The 21,954-nt window shown below is 43.3% G+C and overlaps 1 protein-coding gene across 2 annotated transcripts; it reads left to right on the forward strand.

Moving 5' to 3' along the window:
- The first annotated feature begins 392 nt into the window (after positions 1-392).
- fxr2 (FMR1 autosomal homolog 2) lies at positions 393-20,969 on the forward strand. Of its 2 annotated transcripts, none has more exons than XM_080875362.1 (17): positions 393-1,109; positions 4,389-4,441; positions 8,100-8,193; positions 9,495-9,566; positions 10,677-10,825; positions 10,990-11,083; positions 12,609-12,725; positions 12,818-12,988; positions 14,078-14,156; positions 14,275-14,432; positions 14,854-14,940; positions 16,162-16,378; positions 16,511-16,690; positions 17,149-17,340; positions 17,462-17,566; positions 17,668-17,756; positions 18,247-20,969. In XM_080875362.1, the coding sequence occupies exons 1-17, from the start codon at positions 1,059-1,061 to the stop codon at positions 18,355-18,357; spliced, it is 2,019 nt and encodes a 672-aa protein (XP_080731488.1). In that variant the 5' UTR covers positions 393-1,058; the 3' UTR covers positions 18,358-20,969. The 2 variants fall into 2 exon arrangements, with proteins under 2 accessions (XP_080731488.1, XP_080731489.1); XM_080875363.1 differs by having other exon boundaries at positions 14,275-14,384.
- Positions 20,970-21,954: the final 985 nt, after the last annotated feature.

Below are 21,954 nucleotides of genomic sequence, written 5' to 3' on the forward strand. Positions count from 1 at the left end.
TCTCCACTGGACGGAAAGGTTTGCGTTTCCAGTCTCAATGTGGCTGTTTCAACAGAGTAATGTAACTTTGAATGGTCCACAAATAGTAACTTCACTCTACTGCTGTTTACACAATAACTAGTGGTCCTCACTCATCAATGAGTGGGCAAATTTAGACATGGGAGCCAGTCAATTCGAGTAAAATTGTAACTGACAAGGGATAAAACCAATGGATTGTGCTGGGATGCGACTCTATGGGTGTGATTGGTTGCGCTTATAGACCAGCCCTTATTCGCTTGATCAATTAATGAAAGCTAAAGCTAACCGACAGCTACTTCGGCCAATTATAACGTTGGACTTCCCGGTAGGTGGGTCTCCGTGTAGAGGGGTGGGGTGTTCGAGGTCATTCAGTCCCTCTCTGATTCACTCTATCGGCGTGTGTGTGTGTTGAGGGAACGGGTAGTTGGAGTAAGGAATCGCCGGGCGCTAGTGCATCACGAATGCTTTTTTTTGGGAAAGAAACGCCGCTGAAAAATTACACCATAGACCGAAGAAGCGACCCCCGGTGACGACTTCTGTGAAAAGAATCTTTTCAACGCAGCGACTGCGCCACACGCACAGCCAGGCAAACGCAGCCGGGCTATCAAATGTTAGCCTACTAGCATCCCTGAAAACAGACGGGATCAAGGTGTTGATAGCTAGCCTCCCAGCTAATTGCCCATCAGCTAGCATCCTCAGCGGTAGCATCATTAGCTCGTTTCTCCTCGCGCACGTCGAGACCTCGCCATCGCTCGTGGCGGTCCCTTTTAGGTCGCGGCAATCAAATCCGACACTGAGACAAAAACAGAGAGCGGTTCCTCCTCACTGGTGCTGGAGACGGCGTCTGCGTTGCATTAGTTGACACCATCACACCCAACCCCATCACCTCTGCCCCTCTTCCTCCACCCGAAACACTGGAAATCCACAAGCGGCCGGGTAGCGGCGAGGGGCCGGCGAAGCTGGGGGTGGTAACGCTACCGGACTCGCAGGGAGTCACAGCGGCTACAGACAAGCACAGCCGTGGGGATCTACCGACAAGTATGGACGGGCTGGCCGTGGAAGTTCGCGGCTCGAACGGGGCCTTCTACAAGGTAACCAGGTTACAAACGTAGTTTCTAGCTGTCCCAGTTAAAGTTTTGTTTCCTTCTCAAAACGTTAGGTTTCGCTCTTCTGAGCTCAGCTCTCGCTAACTGGTACTCTGCTAATGCTAGCGTGGGTCCACTCCTGACGAACAGGGATGGTTTTGCGTTCAATTAGGGCTGGCCATTGTGGTGTAGGCAGCTAGCCGTAGCTAGCAGTTAGGCTAGGCACACTTGACATCACCATGCATGGCCTATGTGTGTTCATTTTCTTTTATCACATGTCAGCGTGAAAACACGCTGTAAACAGTTTTGAAGCGACACACGGCAGGTCCGCTAATGAAACCCTGGATGGAAACATTTAAAAAGGGCAGCGAGCTGCTGATCAGACAGCTGTTGTGCAGCTCCTACGTGCAAGTGTGATGTGATGCTACATCAAAGCTCACATTCTTCATAATTGCTTTGTAGCCCAGCCCAGGTTTCAGCTACAGCGCTGTCTCATGTTTATTGCCCTGACTGACGCTTTTGGTTTCAATTCTGCCTGATTTTAAACAGAAAGATCACTTTCACATGCAGACACATGACTTCAGGTCTTTGTTGTTGCTGTGTCACAGCTTGTTTACGACGTAACATTAAGATGGCAGCCAAACTATACTATCAAGCATGTTTTGGTTTGTTTTTTTTTCTCAGATGTCTTAAGTGGTCAGGCTCACAGGTTTGGTTCTGCGAGAGATTGTAAGGTTTAAGGGGCAGCTTCAGACTGAGGAGACACTAAACCGTTTTGGGGGATAGGGAAATAAACCCTACTCACCCTCACCAACTCTGTCTAGTTTTAGAGAACATCTTTGATTCAGCTTTTTAGATAGCCCATTTCTTTGCCTGCGTCTTCAGTCTTTTTTTTCCTCAACCTTTCAGCTGGCCGGTGGAGCACATGGTGGGTTAGTGATGACCCTATATTTACCCTCCTCATGCTGCCTCACCTGTTGTTCTGGTTTACGGGGTGACAGTTTGGCTCTGGCGTCAAACACTTTCCACGAAACTCTGCTGTGTCCATTATTTCACAGCTCTTTCGGCCGATGTCATTGACACATAGCTGCGATTCTCTTTAGTGTATATTTTTGCCCTTGATGGAGGTGAGTGGGGTGAAAGCTTTGCTACTTTCCTCCTTTCCTGTCGTGATTGGCACATGGGTATAAAAGGATTTTATTCAATTCCACCACCATTCACCCCGTTACCACTTTGTTTTCTGTTGAGCTATGAATGGGCATCGTGTTTATTAAAGTGTCAGGAAAGTGGCACTCTATATGGTTTCTTTTGCAGCAGAAAACACAATGGGAAAACTGAGAAGACTAATTTTTAAACATTGTGACATTCCCTTTTTTCTCTATGTCACTGAAGCTTGTGCATTAAACTGCCTTCTTTTCATCTATTTATATTTTATTATAAGCCCAGTCTGATCAGTGGCTGGTTATATTGAAAAATCTGTGAGAGGAATATTGCAGACCTGGCATCTTTTCTCCAAATGATCTTAGTGACCACATGTGTGTGCTGGCCTAAGGCTGAAGTGTGGACACGGGCAACTGTAGTACAAACCTAGCAGTGCCTTGTGTAAGGGGCAGTTAACTTGACAGGGCATGCACACAGCTGTCTCACCACATGTGATCTGTGGAAACTGAAGGGTGATTACTTTGTAACTCCGATCGGTTGGCATTGCTGACTTCTGTGATAAAGGCCAATCTGCTCTGAAGCTGGAACCCTGCGATGACGTATAGTATAGAGGGATGGATGGTGTGAATGCTAACCAGGACCTTCTCAAAACTGAGGCAGTGGTGGTTAGCATTAATATCTGAGAGTAGACTGCAAAAAAATAAAAATGGTGTGACATCTATGCAACCAAAACCAAAGTGGCTTTAGAAAACTTTTAATGTGGTATCATGTTTCTGTCTTCCTGTATCATGATTCCCGTGTGGAGCTTATGTGTTCTCAGCATTTCCGTACCCAGGGCGCACACCCACACTTTGTTAAATTATTTAATAATTAATGCTATACATACTTTGTGACAGTAAATAATGGAGCACAAATCAGTTGCATCTCCAGTAATTGTCTTATCTTGCGGCTAGACCACAGCTGTGTCGTCTTGGATTGAAGGTACAGACTTAATTTCTGCTCTGCAGCCTTGATGAGCTACAGTGTAGCAGGTACTGGTGAAAGATGCCCCTCCAACACCAGAACCAGAACTATGTCACCGTTTGCTGCAGTCTAAGTCAGCAGGCTTGGATTTTGTCCTGTAGCCGGATGACATCAAACTGCTGCAACAGTGACCTGACCATCTAGCTGTAGGGAAAGTTGAAACAGAAAGGATCGGAGGCAAACTTTGAAATAAAAATGAATCTTGTAATTTATACTTAAATTAGGTTTTTTTTGATAGGTATTTTTGTTTTTAATTCATAATCAATGAGAAACAAAATACTGCGGTATAAATTTATACCTCAGTATTTTGGAGCATCAGGATCTCCCTCGTGTCTAAACATTTATTTTATCCAGGTTCAGGTCAACATTAGCATCTTTCCAGCAGGTGAATCCCCACCCCCTACAGTACAAACCATCAAGAATACTTGTACAACCCCTCTGTCCCATATATGGTCGTGTCACACCGAGAGACGTGACACACCCACACCACAAATGGGGAGTAGGTTGCTTAAAATTTATGGCATGCTGAGACAGATCTGTGGACAGCCATGATGGACGAGTAGTAGGTTAAAGTGATCTCTCGTAATGGGCAGGCAAATGATTGTCCCCTATAGGCTGGCCCGGATGCCTGTACACGCACTCATTTGAACAGTCCTGTGTAAAATTGTTGTCTTTAAATCTCCCACACAAACACACAGTGAAGAGGGCTCGCTTCTGGATTTTAATTCTGTTGTTGTTTGCGCGTGTGTGTGTGTGTGTGTGTATGTGTGAGAGAGAGGGAGTGAGCGTGTGTGTGAGAGATTTCCCGGCTGTCTGTGCTGTCAGGAGGAGTCAGTGTTCCTCGTCACTTTATCCAACACAGAATTCACAGCCAGAGAATTGTGTCAGCGATGTGATGTCTTGGCTTCTAAAAAAGCCCAAGATGCGCTTTTTTTTTTTTTCCCTTTTGTATTTCCAGTCACAGTATCAGTCTAACATTGCTCACAGCCGCCTGTGTTGTTTACATGTACACAAAAAAAAAATTCAAATGCTCACAGCCCCACCCATCTGTCTTTCTGTTGTGCATTCATGGGAATAAAAATTCTCTCTTTTGTCTTTTAGGGTTATATCAAAGATGTCCACGAAGACTCGCTCACAATTGTGTTTGAAAACAAGTAAGTATGCTCTTCCTGTGCACCTCTCCTGTTTAGCCTTAGCTGCAGTATGCCTGGTTTAGGATGTTGCAAGGCATCAAAAATTGTCCTGTTCAGCACCTGTGTTTGGCATGCAGCTGTCCATACATGTCTCTAACAGTTTTTTCACCTCCTGCTCTAACCCCCACCTCTCGCACCACCACCCTGGTGGCATGCTTTCCTATATTCCAAGCCCCACCTACTGTCCCCTTCTACCACCCCTCCACCACCCAACTCGTCCCTCTTTATCTACTTGGCTCAGCGTGTAGATCAGGGAGCTCCTAAAAATAGTGACCCATGGTATGTGCTTCGGGAGGGGTGGCAACAGGGTGGCCTGTGTCATTTTTGGGATCCATCCTTCCTTCTCCTTTTACTTTCCCTTAGCACACGTAGTTGTTGGAGCAGCTGGTTGTATAAGATGGTGAATGAACTGTACACGTTTTTGGTCTATAGTGAAAGATGAGACCCATTTGGGGTCACCACAATTTGGTTGTGAAAGAAAATCAATGAGAAGCCCGGAATAATTTTTTTTTTTTTTTTTTTTTAATAAATGTCATTTTCTGTTGTTTGTGATTAGAATATAAATGTTAAAAAAGGATGACTCATTTTGAAGGGTCCCTACTCATCCTTATTCTAAAAGGCATTGAATTCATCAATCTAAAAATAAATCTTTAATAGAAGCAAAAGGTCTTACGTAAATCCATCAAAGGTCTTAAAAAGAATTAAGACTTGGTTAGTGGAAAATATTTTTTGTTCTGATGTTGACTGATTTAAATTTGCACTGAAAATCGTGACTTGGTTGCTTAAGGCAGATGCACTTTGCTGTCTGCTATCTACCAACAGAATGAATGGGGAGGCAAAACTGATGAAAATATCAAACTATTCAACCAAGTGTTTCAAGTTTAAGTTTACTACACATTTGAACCCCAAGGCAATCAGAAGTACTTCATAAAATGTAACAGTCTATGAGCTAAGTTGAGAAGCATGAGACGGTGTAAGGGCACTTATAATTAAATTTATGGTTTAAATTTAACCAATAAAACAATTAGAAAAGGAGTAAAGGTAAAGCACAGTTTAAGAAGTTAGTTATTAATTTATTTAATAGTGGTAAACAAAGTGCCTCAGGCTTAATTTGAAAGGTCTGAGTTAATAATAATAATAATGGATACTTTATTGATCCCCATGGGGAAATTACTTGTTTTTCTCTGCATTTGACCCATTCACTCAGTGAAGCAGTGGGCAGCCCACTAAGCAGGCGCCCGGGGAGCAGTGAGTAGGGACGGTACCTTGCTCAGGGGTACCTCAGGGTAGCCGTAGTTGCAGCAGTTTGCAGTTTCTGGGAGTTCATTGATAATTTGTTCGGCATAAAAACTAAACATTGCATCTCCATGTTTAATTTTGACTGAGCATAAATGAAACTGGCCCTCGATGACCTGCAGAGTCTGTATGGTTCATAATGTAGCAACTGAAATGTTCACAACTTAAGGATGGGAAGTAGTCTTAAGTCAAGCTTTAGCCGTCAACCCATCAAGGCTTTATAAACCAGCGGCTTTCAGATAACTTCTTTGTTTTGGCATCTTGGGAGCCAAGGTAGCGAAATTCTGTGCAGGTTACCAGTTCGAGATGTTCCAAGCCAACGAGTGAACCACACAAGTTAAATACCCTATGCCTCTAACTCAAAGAAAGTGAGGTTATTTTTAATTGAATTTAGAATAACTGAAATCCTTACAAAAATCTGGACTCTAACCTTTCTTAATCTGAAAGGATTCTGCTTTAATAGAGTGGCGTTCACAGCTGCAAGCCTTTCAATGGACTGGACTGAATGAATATTTGTTTCTCTGTTTATCACACATAAAGGCAAAATCAATTGTGCAGTTGATAAAGATGAAATAGACTATTATTTTTTTAAAAACGTTATTTAACCAGGAAGTGAAGTGCTTGATAAGCCTCTTGCCAGAGTTCCTGATCTGACACGTGCAACATTAACTCTGTTTTTATTTCCAATGGTGTGAAAAAAGGGATCTCCCGGCGAGAACCTGCGTAAGCAAGGACACGTGCACAGTTATTCTATCAGTGTATGGAAGCATCAGCATTTTGTACAGTAACCAACCACTCTGTTAGATGCATCTCTTCAGCTCCTCATTAACAGATATCTAATTGGTCAATTACATGGCAGCAAGTAAATTTATATAGGCATTTAGACTTTGTCAGGTAACCTGGTGAAGTTCGAGCGTTTGAATGGGAGATGAAAGGTGATTTAAGTGATTTTTAACATGGTTTGTGCTGGATGGGCTGTTCTGAGCGTTTCACAAACTGCTCATCTACTGGTATATTCCTCACAGCCATCTCTAGGCTTTACAGAGACTGGTCAGAAAAAGTAAATATTCAGTGACCCAATGCAAGAGGTTTTTGTTTTGTTTTGTTTTTTTTGTGTGTGGCCTTTTTCAGCCTTACTGCACAACGCAGTGAAGAGTGACAGGAAAGCGGAGGGAGGGAGGGAGGGGGAGGAGAAAGGGGAAGACATGTGGCAAAGGGCCACGGGTCAGACTCAAATCCGGCCATTCGCCCTGCTCGTCCCGGTGCAAGAGGCCTTTGGGTGAAAATGCTTTGTTGAAATCAGAAGACGATGGCCAGAGTGTTACACAACAATAGAATGGCAACAGTAACTAGTAATAACTGCTTGTTCAAGCAAGGTATGCATAACCTGATGAACCTTGAAGCACACAGGCTACAGCAGCAGAAGACCACACCAGGTGCATCTCCTGCCAGCTAAGAACAGGAAACTGAGGCTGCAGTTAGCACAGGCTGACCGATGGCAGATTAGAGAAAATTGGAAAATCACTGCGGAGGAGTCCAAGACTGAGGAGTCTTGGATTTGGTAGGGCATAAACAAAAGGATGGATCCCATCCTGCCTTGTGTCAGGGAGTCTAACCCAATATTGGCACGGTGTATCAAAGAGAGTGGCTGGTGAGTGTGGTTTGGTTGGTTTGTTGTAGCTCAAGTATAGTACAGCTGGATTTTGTGCTTATGTTGTTCTATTACACAAACACGAACAACAAGTCTTGATACTCTTTGTCCTGGGGTGACTGTAGAGGATAAAAATTTAAACATCAGGATATTTGTATGCCTTTGGTTTGTTTTGTTATAGATGTTAAAGCATTGTTGCTACTTTCTATAATAAAAGCTCCACCCACACCACATAATAAAGCTCCACCCACAAAAAACAAAACAAAACACAAAGGAGGATGGAAGCTCTCAAAAGAAAAGTCCTATAAAAACTTAGTTGAGAGATCAAACTGAATGAGCTGCTATATACTGTATATTAATCTCAAGCTTTAGGTTTTGCAAGTCTTTCACTTTTCTGCTTCTGAGTCATTTTTAAATTCTTGTTGAGTGTAAAATGACAACTTTTCCACTTACTGACCAGCCACGGTCCCTGGGCTTCCTCATTAAACCTAATGAACCTTTAAAACTGTTATTGTTATTATGTCTGTAAATGTGCTACACAGCAGTGAGTGGGTAATACGTACCCATACCATTACAATCCGAGTGTGACGTGACTTAGAAGAGCTTCAGCCAACAGCGTTTCATTTACCTGTGATTGTCGGTAGGTTGACAAGTGTTTTGTCTCCTCCACAGCTGGCAGCCAGAGAGACAGTTGCCCTTCAGTGACGTGCGGTTGCCTCCTCCAGCCGACTATCACAAGGAAATTGGTGAAGGAGAGGAGGTGGAGGTGAGGCCTGGCTCTTTGCATATGTCTGACTCAGCTCATACACATAAATTTTCCGACATTATGTCTCAAGGCCTTGTTTTTCACTCCGACAGTCAGATAATTATTCGCCGATACTTTTCACCTGTCGTTTCAAAAATCCTGGAAAATTCTGAAGTCTTTGATAGGTACACATTTTAGATCACATATACTTTTTTCCACATTATTAATTGGAAGTACTTACAGTTTATGTTATGTGATGTATATTATCACATAGTCTGCTATACACCCAGTGATTTCAGACATGACCTGAGTTCCTGAGGCTCATTTAAAAAGCCTGAAGTTTGAATCATGGATCTTGATATAATGATTAAATACGTTACAGGTCACATCTAAAACACATTGTATATAAAATGTGTGCATATGTGTTTCTATTGCTGTGGGTGATGTTGTATTCAGACCCAATAAACGTGTTTTTGACCGTTTCTCTAACAGCCAATGAAAGAAGCAGTTCCTTCCAAAGTTAATCCGCTAGCTGGAATCATTTAACAGTAACAAACAGGAAGTTGTATAAAAAGCATCAAATACTGTGTGGCAGAGTTTATTGGACTGTTGAATATGTGCTTATCCATCAAGTAACTGTTTAAATGTGTTGTGTTCAGGCTTTTATAAACATGGTTTGGTCTGCAGTCTTTTACGAAGGACTTAAAAAGCATTTCTAAAACGATAGCATAGATCCAGCCCACACGCTTTTTACAGAGTGACATAGTTAAATTAGAATTTTTGTCACTAATGTGAGTTTAACAATCCTGACTGAGATCTGAGGACCCCGCAGATCATTTAAGTGTTGCATTCGATTGTTTTGAGATGTCTCCATAACTGAAACACGTCCCAGTCGTGGAGACCTCTCATCTGCATCTATTTAGCATTAAGAGTTTTGTTTTTGTTTTCATGGAAATGCAAGTTTAAGGACACGTGGCTCTAGATAAAAAGTACCAGAAATGTCTCGTTGCAACGGTTTTTTAAGGTGTGCCAAAAATCTTTTAAAGTTGGGACTATGGGAGTTATAGATGTGGAATCCACATAATATTAGTGGGAGCTGTTCATACAAGTGTTTCGTTAAGTTTTTACTAACCACTAAACTAATACCTGAGGTGTCTTGGGTTAAATTAGTCCCATTCAAAGTCAAACAGCTTCATTCTCTCTTTTCAAGGTGATGCTTTTTATTTATTTATTTGATTTTTAGTCTTTTTTTTTTTTTTTAAGTGGATGAGCGTGTTTCTGTCTTTTGTCTGTGGTTCAGCTTTTATTCGCTGTCTCTCCAGGTTTACTCCAGGGCCAACGAACAGGAGCCATGCGGCTGGTGGCTGGCGCGGGTCAGAATGATGAAGGGAGAAGTAAGTGTTTGCTGAGAGTAAATCTTTGAACAAGTGAGATAAGTGGGTAAACACACAAACTGAAATTATATTTCCTGCTCTTATATAATAAAGCAAGAGTGACTAGTATGTATAACATCCTCTACCTTTGCGTTTCAAGCCCTGTTTGAACGTCTGCCCATCATTAGACAACACTTCAGTACATTTTAATACACAGTTGTTCTTTTAATCCAGCCTAATCTTTGTTTTGTGGATATGTTGAAAACTCAATAGTTACTTCCTGTTTCTAAGTTCCTGAGGCTTTCACTGAGCTGTTCAGCTGAAAGGAACTATCATAATTGAGAAGACGATATCACGCAGCGGTGATAGAATCCACCTAGGTCAGCTTCCTCTCTGTTTATTAATCAGTAAGCAGTCGTCTTTCACTTTGCCTCTGGCTGTACTGCCAGTAAGTCTTTATGGAGCTCTGAGTACTGCAGTATGCTGTGTGTAAAATAAATATAGGCCAGTAGTAAGAAGTGCTGCTGGGTAATGGGCCCAAAGAGTTTGTCCTAATCGACTCTGACATTGTACATTCAAATTACCTGTCCCGTTCACTCTGTGTGTCTTCTGCACCCTGACCTATTGTGTCAAAGTGGATTTGCACGGGACCAGTCTTTTTAAAATTTTTCAGATAATTACAAGGAGCTCTGACTCTCAGGCACCAGCTGCAGGTTGAATAGTGGGTCAGTGGGATATGGAAAGGACAGCTATGCAGGGCTAATGTGCCAAGGGAGCTGCTGCTGCTGCTGTAGTGCTGTTATTTGGAGCAGTCTGATAAGAGCCTGCAGGAATGTCTAGCATTGACTGATGGCTTTAATTCAGTCCTTTGAGCGTGGAGTGTGCAGTGTTGGTCTTGCTGCTGCACTTTTTCTGCACTACTTGTCGTGTTTTTCTGTATCTTTACTCTCATGCATCTTCTTTCACTTGATTTTATGTATATGAAATAGAAGAAAGTAGCAACAGAGTGTAGTTTTATTAGCAGCAAGACGCAGAGGTGCATCTCGAGACATCTTTGACTCCATCGGAGCTTTATATATCTGTGTTTTTGTCTACTTTATTAAAAATCTGTATCTCCCGTGTTGTTTTCAGTTCTATGTGATCGAATATGCGGCGTGCGACGCCACGTACAACGAGATAGTCACGTCAGAGCGCATCAGGCCTCTAAACCCCAACAGCCCTGCCTCTCGAAACACCTTCCACAAGATCCCCATCCCCGTCCCAGAAGACCTGAGGGACATGTGAGTCCTGCATATAAATAACCCCTCACTCATGCCTCTACACATCCAAGCACTTTGCTCCCTTAGAGTTCTCATATGTTGTCAGCAATCATGCGTGTAATGATGATTCGGTGCTGCCAAACGAATAACGAGATCGACCCTGCTCTGGATTGTTTTATCGACAGCTGTGCAAACGACAACATTCACAAAGACTTCAGGAAAGCAATCGGAGCCAACTGCATCTTCTACAGTGCCCAAACACATGAGCTCATCGTGCTGGTTAGTACTCTGAACACACACTTCAGCAGACGCCTCCTGATCAAGTTAATGGCCTTGTTTTATGTCATCACGTGAAGGAATGATGCAAAGCAGCAGCAAAAAATCTCACTCGCAAATGTGAACATCAGGGAAGGCAGACAGACGAAGAGATGTGAATCCAGATAATGCTGCTAACATTATATGCACAAAAGTACTGTACCGTATACACACACTGCTACTTTGTGACTGAGTGTGTAGACATTCATTCACAAATGTTTGTAAAGGCTATAGGACTGTATACTTCTGCTAATGCTTCTGTATTTAAGAAATATAAGCGATCCCCTGAAAGTAAACAGTTTTAAGTCGAGCTCACTAGATGACTAACTTTTAAAAACATCTTAAAATCCAAACTCCTGGATGTTTGGGCCCAGCGTAGGGATATTTGAATCATGGAATAATTCAACTACAACTGTGTCATAGTGATGGCAAAGAGTTTACATTTCAGCTCCAGAAAGAGCATTTTAGCAGTGCTTTGGATTGTGGTCAATAAAGAGAAGTGTGAATCGTAAATTGCGAAGACCTTAAGTCTTATAAATTTGCTAGAGCTGAATAACTTTACCAGAAAAGTCTGGCCACACAGCAGCCGTTCTGCAATGCTTTATTTGGGCAGTTATTTTAAAGCATTATCTCAATTAAAAAAACATCTATGGGCCTGCTAGAGAACTCTGATAAAAGCCACTTAAAAATGTGAAGCCTTTGGCCCAAAATAAACTTTTAAAAACCAAGGGATCATTAACACCGCCCAAAAGATCACTGGCTGCCCTCTCCCCACACTGGAAGTTCTACACAACGCCCACTGTTTTAAAAAGGCCCAAAACATCATAAAAGACACCTCACATCCTGGCCACTCCCTGTTCGAACTGTTGCCCTCAGGCAGACGGTACAGGGCAATCAGAGCAAGGACTAATAGACTCAAACACAGCTGTTATCCAACTGCAATAACACATCTGAATACTACAAAAAAATGTCCATCACGCCACTCTTGTGTTAATCTATGCACGGTCTGAAGCATGTGTGTGGGAATGTATGTGAATGTTTTACTGTTATATCTTATTAGTATTTTAAGTATTCTATCTATTTTATTTATTGAATTTTATTGTTTTATTTATATTTTGATATTGCTAGGGATGATGCAATGATCGGGGACCATTCTTAATTTCGTTGTTCTCATGACAATGACAATAAAGTTTCTGATTCTGATTTAATTTCCCTCTCCTTAAAGTTTGACTTCTACCACCATCTTTTACCGCTGTAGAATTAACCCAAATTTCAGTTCAGGGCTCTCTAATAAGGGGTTCATGCCCTACACATCCCGGATGACTGTCTGTTGTGGTTTAGGAACATGTTTTTCAAAGCATTTCTTGCTCTGGGCATTGAATGTCTGTTCTGTCTGGATCGTCTTTACGAGTCGGTTATGGCTTTTGTTGTATTAGTTTACCTGATTCTGAACCTTTGTTGCCTTGTGTGTCTTATGTTGTGTCTTCAGTCCACAAATGAAACCACAGTAAAGCGTGCAGCTCTTCTGAGCGACATGCATTTCCGGAGCATCCGTACCAAGCTTATGCTAATGTCCCGCAATGAAGAAGCCACCAAACATTTGGAGGTAATACATTCTGTCAACTACATGTGTCTCCCTGATCATTTAAATCCTAGCCATGCATCTTGGCAAGCAACCTTGCGTTTCCCCTCTCCTAGACAAGTAAGCAGTTAGCATCGGCGTACCAAGAGGAGGTGAGGGTCAGGGAGGACCTGATGGGCCTCGCCATCGGCTCCCACGGTGCCAACATCCAGCAAGCGAGGAAGGTGCCTGGTGTTACAGCGATCGAGCTGGAGGAGGAAAGCTGCACGTTCAGGATCTATGGAGAGGTACGCTGGTTAAGGAGGCTTTCTGCTGCTGTTTTTGGAGAAGCAAGCAGGAGAAAACAAATGATCCTTTTTTACATACAGCACTGACAGTTCACTGTTAGTGAATGTAGGTGGGCAAATATCATCTGAAGCACTGAAACCATAACATTTGTTTGGTTCTCTTTTACTATTTTAAAACTTTAATCCTGATTGGATCAATGGAATAACAATTCAGTTGATCCATTCAGGCTGTTGCCAGAGTGAGATGGCAATTATAGGCTAATTAGCGACATGAGGTGATTTATTGGATGTAGGGATGTCTTAAAACATAAGATTATGAGTGATGGATTGAGAATATTGACTCTTCACAGTTTTTGCCAGTGCGTAGAAATGCAGAGAAACTAAACTGCCTGCTTGTCAAAGTCTGTGTTCAGATTTGGACTTTGGTCACCCCCGCCTGCCCCAGAAGCCACTGGAGATAATAATTTAAAAACATGCATAATAATAATGAAACAGATTTTAATTACTTTATCTAATTAATGTGAGAGTTGCATTAAGCACTAACTTTTTAGATTGTATATTTGGTCACTAGACTTGTGCATGTGGCTGTTATTGAATGAGAGAGGGCAGCACAGCAGGCAGAAGTTAATGAGAACTCGCTAGCTTACAACGAACGGATAAATGCAGAAGTACTGCAAACATCCGAGTCTGAGCAAAGCTGTCAGAGTCCTGGCTAGAGCAGCACTGCTTCCACAGTGTGTCCGTCTTCCCCCCCGACATTCAACCGGTCACAGTAGAATGCTGCACCTCTCTGAGCCTGGTTCTGTAGGAGGGTTCTTCCTGTTAAAAGGGAGTTTTTCCTTCCCACTGTTGCCAAGTGGTTGTTGAAAAGGAGTCATTTGATTCGTGGGATTTTTCTCTGTATTACTGTAAGGTAGAGACACCTGTTGATGGGATTTAGTGCTGTATAAATAAAATTGAAACTTCATAAGGGCCACGGTTCTTTTTTAGTGCAGAATAATGCACTGAAACGGAATAAAAACTTTTTGCTGTGCATACTTTCATTTTGGTTCTTATGTGCCGTACACTGCATTGTTTGTGTTGTTACAGACCCCAGAGGCAGTGAAGCAGGCCAGAGAGTATCTCGAGTTCAAGGAAGACTACTTTCAGGTACCCAGGAACCTTGTAGGTGAGTGAACAACATAACATTCCTGAGTTCATTTTGCTGCTGACATTCTGCTTCATCACCACACCATATTCCTGATTGGAACATTCTTTACACCCTTTCCGCTTTCCCCGTTGCGCAGGCAAAGTCATCGGCAAAAACGGCAAAGTCATCCAGGAGATTGTGGACAAGTCGGGCGTGGTCCGTGTCAGGATCGAGGGAGACAACGACAAAAAGCTTCCCCGCGAGGAGGTAGGCAGGCAGGGGGCTGGCAGGGACGACACTGCCAGCAGCAAAGAGGTGAATGGACCGATCGGCTGCTCTCCCAGACCCTCCTATAACCTCCCCAACCCTCCCCCCTCCACCATCCATCTTCCCTCGTCTCTCCAATCAGAAAAGCTACTTAACTGCAGCAGCGTGCAAGCGTCCCATGTGCTGTCTGCTTTGACTCTGTTCGTTCTGCTGCTGCTTTGTATCTTGTTTTGTCACAGAGTTTGCTTTGCTTTCCACACACAGCCCACTGCACAGCATATATGTTATACTGGGCTGGTTAGCCAACTGTGGTCTGATGGGTTGGTATGCTCCTGTTGAGTGTGCAATTTAAGTATATAGTTGCTCATTGTTTAAACTGATGATTATCTGTTTCCTTTCTTTAAAAAAAAAAAAAAAAAAAAAGACCTTCAGCTTTTAATTCCTCCCCCACTCTCTGCTGTTGTTTCAGGGCATGGTTCCCTTTGTGTTTGTGGGAACCAAGGAGAACATCAGCAACGCTCAGGCTCTGTTGGAGTACCACGTGTCCTATCTCCAGGTTTGTCAGTCTTCCATTTTTACCAGTAGATGGCACCACTGCTTTTTGTTTTTTGTCTTTTTTTTGTGACAGAAAAAGATAAAAACAGTGTATTTTCTGTCTCTGCCACCTCGACTTTATTTGAATACATGTGTTCATCCCACAACAATTATTTCTTCTTCTTTGGGAACGTGGAGTAGGTGTGTATCGGTCACCTGTCTCTCGACTTTCCAGCTCCACATGAGGAAAGCTGCTGAGAGCTCCTTATTTTGCCCTTACCTCATGTGCTTTTATAAATAGCTCCTCTCTACGGGATGGGGTGGAGAGTATGCCTGAGTATAGATTACCAGCTATCTGGACCCTCAGTGTTCAAAAATAACATCAGACCCCCTCCTGTCGCCCCTCCCTTCCTTCACACTTCCCTTGAGGTTCAGCTGTCATTGGTGGAGACAGCTGTCACACCGTGAACTGAGACCTTTCTCCCCACTAAATCCTCCTCTAGATCACCCACTTCTAAACTGCCATTAGTCACCACTGCCCACTCATCTACTATTTAAAAAAAAAAAAAAAAAAAAAGCTTTTAATTTATTGAAGGTATCATCAAATTTGATAAACTGATACCTTTAAGTTTATCCCTGCTGTCAAGTTGTTTTATTAGAGGGCTGTGGGAGAGGTTATCGGTTTATTGGCTGTTGCTTATGTGGTATCCTCTCCAGCAAGATGATACAGAGATCCAACCAACTGGACAATCTCTGCAGAACCACTCAGCATCTGTGACTTGAACTGACTGAGAACATGTGAGCAAGCAGACTGTGGAGCTCTTTGTTATCCTTTAGAGATTTAGTAAAGGGGGGGGGGTGCATTTCTAAAAGTGTAAAGGCAGCAGTTTGCTTAAAAAAAAGAGACTGTAATTGATGGCAGGCATGCCTGTGTCTGTGTGACAGATACAGCTGCTTGTTCAACCCTCGACTATGAATTAATGTTTATCGCAGTCAGCCGGTCCATCTGTTAAAAATCACTAGGTGAACACAAGTGGGTGTTCTGTGAGAATGCTCAGGTTGAACTTCACCAATTGCTGCCACCTAGTGGTGAGCAGTAGGCTTATTAAGAGAACCAAAGCAAAGCAAGGCCCACAACGGATGGGAGCTCTAGGCCCAACAGAATAATCTTGTGTGAGTGGACTCTTGAGTCCTTTCTGTTCGCGGAACAGGCTCTTAAATGCGATTTGTCCCCGACCTGTAGGAGGTGGAGCAGCTGCGCCTTGAGCGCCTGCAGATTGACGAGCAGCTCCGTCAGATCGGGGTTGGGTACCGCGCGCCTACCGGCCGAACCGGGGGCCCTGGTGTTGATCGAGAGAAAGGCTACCTGACAGATGAAAGCACCAATTCACTCCACACTCGAACCTACGGGGGCCGCGGCAGAGGGCGAAGGGCCTCCAACAGTCAGTACTCCGGATATGGTGAGAGTTACAGAGTTCAAATTTGACTTTAATGTGCGGTTGTAATAATACAATACAGTAATAGTACAACATAAGATTCAGTCATGAAATAAATTAAAAATAATTTTTTATTTGATTGTCTACCTAATGCAGGCACAAACTCTGAGCTGTCCAATGCCTCTGAGCCAGAGGACCTCACCGAGCGAGACCAGAGGCCCCGTGGAATAGGCAACGATGAGAGGGGATCCCGACGGGGTGGTAGGGGCCGAGGATCCAACTCAGGACGAGGTCGCGGAGGGCCAGGATCCAAGCCTTCGAACTCAATCAGCTCAGGTAACCCTCTTTGTACCTAATGACACATATGGCATCTCTTTTCTCCCAAAAGATCATAACAAAGAATGGGAGAAACAATTTTCTTCTCTTTACAGCTGTCTGAAGCCTGAGCTTGCAGCTTACTTGAGCTGACTTCTTTATTTATGACTGCTAAGTTTAACATGAACATCCACCTTAGTAACAGTCTATATAAGAACTTTAAGATTAAGAAACCAAATGTATTTTTGGTGCAAGCAGCTACTGAAGATTTTCCGAGAAGCAGCGGGCAAGCAGTTTTTTGTAATTGAGCCTGAAAGGTGTGGTCCTCTTAATGAAGTGAAGAGGAAAAACCTGAAAAACCTCTAAGCTTCATCCTTCAGTCAGAAAAGGTTTACTGCAGGTCGTTATGTTAAAACTGCACTCATTAAATGGAAGAAATGATACACAAGTGTTAAACTATTGTTTTGTCACCTGAACAGTACTGAAGGACCCAGACAGTAATCCATACTCCCTGCTGGAGGGTGAAGGAGAGCTGGCTGACGCAGACATCAGTGAAGGCATGGGAGACCGCCGCAGACGATCCCGCCGCCGCCGGAACGACCAGGAGCCCAGTGTCATGGACGCAGCTGCAGAGTCGGACAGCCAGGCCGGCCCGAGTGAGAACGGACTAGGTGAGAGTTGCGGTGGTGCGTTCTCCTTGTTGAAACTTGTTGCCGTGCGTTCGTGGTTAGTCGAGCAGAAATCCGAAACTTTTGGAGGGAGATGATCTACATTTTCTAATTTGACTGTTAGATGAAGAAGCCCGGCCTCAGCGCCGCAACCGAAGCCGCCGCCGCCGTAACCGTGGCAACCGCCCAGAGGGAGGTTCAACCAGCCGTGACAGACAGCCAGAAAGTGGTGAGTTGCTGTCCTTTTACTAGTTTAGCTATTTTACTTTCCACTTTCAGAATGAACACACCCCAGCTGCTGTTCTAGCTAACAGACTTCAATGTTTCCAGTGACTGTTGCTGACTACATATCCCGCGCCGAGTCCCAGAGCAGACAGAACCTGCCCCAGAAGGAAAACCACGCTGCCCCTGAGCCCAAGGTACAAGCTGACATATGCACAGACACTATCCCCCCCCACCCCCGATGTTTCGGTTATATATCGGCTACATTTTGAAGTTCATTTTGTCATTTGCGTTCATTCTAAGTGAATGAGGTGATTGATTCACCAGGGGACAGTTCCTCTCACAGAGCAGGCTGAACTTAGCCAGGCTATCTTTGCTTTTGCTGCCATGACAGAAACTAAAACGCCCCTCAGAGATAATCTCTCACAGCATTGGTTATCACCTTTCTTTCTTAACGCTACGTTCACCAAGGCAGCAGAGCAGAACAAGGGCTACTGCAGTTTTAGCTTGTTCATGAGATGAAGCACTCAGGGTGAGGGCAGCTATTATGTACTTAAAAAAAGCATAGTTACACCGTGTTCCCCTCCTGCTTGCAGAAAAATGATCTAATTCTGTGGTAAACAAGGCAGTGATCTCAGCTTTAGCTCAGTGACAATTCTCACTTTGATCTACGTTTTGCACCCACAGGAGAACGGCACCACCGCCAAGAAGGAAGAGCGAACGCCCTCGAAGCGTTCCCCCAGCAAAGGATTGACCTCGCCCAGCGAGACCCTGACCTTGGTCAACGGGGTCTCATAAAGAGACGAGCGAACCCTTGCGAACCCAAGTCTAGAGCAAGACTCCATGGCAAACTCTGTCCCTGCTTGCATTAACTTAAACCTTAAACAGATGAGTGAAAAAGTACCTGACAAAATACCTGAGTTCATACTACGAGAGTGAAAAAGTACAAAAAAACGACAAACGCATCTACTTAAAACCACACGTTAACGGTGTATGCTATCCTATCTATCAGTACTTAGTGCTTATTTAAAAGAAAAAAAAGAGGAAAAAAACAACTAGCTTGCCAAAAAAGAGCTGGTGGATATGACTTGATTTTTAAAAATACTGAAACACGAGAAACAGGACGAGACGTTTTTTTTTTTTTTTGTTGTTGTTGTTGTTGTTTGTTTTTTGTTTTGAACTGTTTGTCTTTATTTCTGTTAATGTTAATTTTGTTCATTGTTTATCACTGGTTTCGACTCGGCGGTCGCTCTCTCAACCAAAACAGACGCATCTCTTTATAACGGTGTTTAAAGTGCACACAGGAGAGATGTAAAGCTGTATGAGCAGACAGTCCGGCTCATGTGACGCCATGTTCGCACACTGAACCTGGGAGTGAAGACGGATTGGAATACAGATAGACATTGTGCCTTGAATTTGAAAAACAAATATATATATATAAACACATAAAACAAAAAAACAAAAAAAACTTGAGTTTTTTTTTTTTTTTCCATTAAGTTTGTTTTTGAGGGGAAGAAAATGAGTTCTTCTTCCAGGTTTTTTTTTTTTTTTTTCTGTTTTTGGTTTGAAGGAGAGAACAGATCTGTGAGGGAGTGATGAGGAAAAACAAAAAAAAGAGGATGCAGAAACAGATGGCGTGGGTGGCCGATGTGAGGAAAATTCAATCTGGTGCCAAACGCGAAATTCAAGGCGCTTGTTCTCATTCCGCGTAGAACGGACGGCGTTAGGGGAGGTAAGTGTGGGAGAATGGAAGAGGAGCGGGGTCGGCGCGTGTGTCTGTCTGTGTGTGAACAGTTGAGACATTTGGCAACAACAAAAATTTTAAACAGAGCGGATGACGTGGGGAAAACCTAACGTAGCCCCGAGGGGCGTTGTCACGGCATGCGTCTCTTCCTCCTCTCGCCTGTTTCAGGTCCTTGGAATTGTTCCAGGGCCGGCACCCCGGTGCAGCCCCGCAAACAGGATGGGCTGAGACCAGACCGACCGCACACTTGAACTGTTAAGATTTCGACTTAGAGAGAACTACACCGTGCCTCTTTCTGTGTCAGAGGGGCGGCGGCGCTAGCTTCCAGCCACACTTAGTGTCTTGATTAAAACCACTGCAGTGCACAGCTCCAGACGCACACGAAGGGGGGGGAGGGAGCGCGACCACCTTTTCTGGGACGGGTGCTGCTAGTGACGTGGGAAGGGGTGGGGAGGGCCTGGAGACTGCAGACTGTGGGAACGGGACAGCTTAAAATGACATGAGAGCCACACGACACACAGGCCCACATTTACAGGTACACACACACCAGGTCGGCGTGGTTGCCCGCGTAGTGCAAAAGTAGAGGACCCAAAAACTCTGAGCGAGCGAGGTTGTCCGTCTTTTGTACCTGGTGGTTTGGGGTAATTTTTTATTTGTTTTCTTTGTTTTCGGCATACGGAGTAAGAGACGGACTCGAAAACCTCAGCGGCTCTCTGCTCATGTTGTTACTGTTGTCTTGGTTGTCGCTCTCAAGTTCTTTTTGTTGCTCTTTCCACATCGTAGAAAATATGAAATAAAAAACTGAAGTGAAATCAACCTCTTCTGTGGAGATGAACTTTGATTTCTCTTGTCTTGTGAGTTTGCAGTCTATTTTTCTAACTTGCATGGCCATTCGAGTAGTAGGTGGTGCCTGTCCTGTGCATGAGGAAAAAAGGGGTGTTGTTAATCTGACTTACAAAGCCATTGTTTCATTCACTAGAATTGCTGCTAATGTACACACTGAATGTCCAACTAACGTAGAAACTCTACCATGAAGAGAGGAAAAAGAACTATTTGTGACTGATTTTTCTGTTTTTTTTCTCTCTCCCCCTCCAATACTTATATATCTGCCCAGACCCCCAACCCCCCACACACACTCTGTTGGCGGGTACGAGTCAGGAAGGGACCGGTTCCTTTTACTTACAAGTTTTCAGAGTTTCAAAAGTGTTAAATTGTGAAATTACAAAGGGCGACATTGTGCATGACAAGCAAGCATCCACATGACCAAAGGTTTTGAGAGACAGACGAATGGGAGTGTGGTTGACTCAAGATGACCCAGATGCTGCTGTTTTACATTTCTGCTCACCTGTATGTTGTGTTTTTAGAGGATGATCGAACACTTGAGTATTTGTACCTTGGTTCAGTTGCATGTGTGCGAGTGGAGGATGAAGCCTTGCGTGGTATGTTTGTGTTTACCTTTATACCTCATTGTGTGAGTACTGTATTCCCTAATGTATCTGTATCCCTCGCGTCCTGTTGAAAGACTGCTGCGTGTGTGTGTGTGCGTGCGCGCACGTGCGTCTGCGTGGATGCTGGTTGTACAGTCGACTCCTCACTCTGTCAGATTTTGTCTCTGGTTTTCTCACTCATGTTCTGATGGCAATAAAGGACTTTTCATTGTTTGGTATACATTTTTTTTTTCTTTTTAACATATACGAAACAAACCACATTAGATTAGGATGTTATGTTGATGCGAGTGTACTTCAGTGTAATAATTAGGGGACGATCACAATGGTGTCTTCTGAGTTGTAAAAAGAAAAATTATGGATGATATAACTGTTCCTACTGCAGTGTTAAATTTGTCCCAGGCTATTTTAAGCAAGCCTATTTTGAATTTAAAGAAGCATCGTCTGTTATTTCCAGTATTTGGTTGGCCATTATCTCACACCCCCCCCCCCCCCCCCCCCTACCCTCTTTTTCATTAAAAATTTTTCAGTAAATGAGCATAGTGAGGTTTAATTAGATGTGAGGAAAATCTTTCAAAGAACCATTTTTGCACCTGAAAGAACAGATTTTTAAAGGGATTTAAGACCTTTGTTCAACTCTACCAACCGTTCATGGCAGATAGTCAACCCTCTCTGAGCCTGGTCTTCTCCTGCAGGCGTCTTCCTGTTAAAAAGTTTGTTTTTTGTTTTTTCTCCCCACTGTCACCAAGTGCTTGCTCATAGTGGGTGGTCTGCTGTAATATTTTAAGTTTTTTATTTTACAATATAAAGCATGTTAAGGTGACTTATTGTGATATGGAATAATTAAAGTAAAATACTTTAAATGTCTAATACAGATATGAGACCCCACCCTCTATCTGATCAAATGTCTCTTTAAAACGTGTACTTTTACACAGTAGTGATTCAGCGGGGTATTTACAGCAACATAGTTTCTATTTGCCCGTACAAATGGTGAGTCATCACCTCTTTAGTGACCGGGTCAGCCCATCTTAAGGATGAGTGCAGATCGCTATAAATGAAAACGCAGCTGATCAAATTTCAAAGCAAAAAGAGACAAATGTGTGATTAAAAGTGCTTGAAATAAACCAAGAAGAGAGAAATGTACTATAATACAAGAATATGGCTGCTTTCTTTGATAGACAGCAGCTTCTGCATTAAAACTGATAG

The sequence above is a fragment of the Rhamphochromis sp. 'chilingali' genome (genome assembly GCF_963969265.1).
Source record: "Rhamphochromis sp. 'chilingali' genome assembly, chromosome: 1".
Taxonomy (NCBI): Eukaryota; Metazoa; Chordata; class Actinopteri; order Cichliformes; family Cichlidae; genus Rhamphochromis; species Rhamphochromis sp. 'chilingali'.

Bases quoted from the DNA above. Each gene is read 5' to 3' on its own strand.
- fxr2 (XM_080875362.1), top strand. From the start codon at position 1,059: ATGGACGGGCTGGCCGTGGAAGTTCGCGGCTCGAACGGGGCCTTCTAC. The intron at 14,433-14,853 runs GTGAATGGACCG...CTGTTGTTTCAG, and splicing joins ACACTGCCAGCAGCAAAGAG to GGCATGGTTCCCTTTGTGTT. The intron at 17,567-17,667 runs GTGAGTTGCTGT...CAATGTTTCCAG, and splicing joins TGACAGACAGCCAGAAAGTG to TGACTGTTGCTGACTACATA.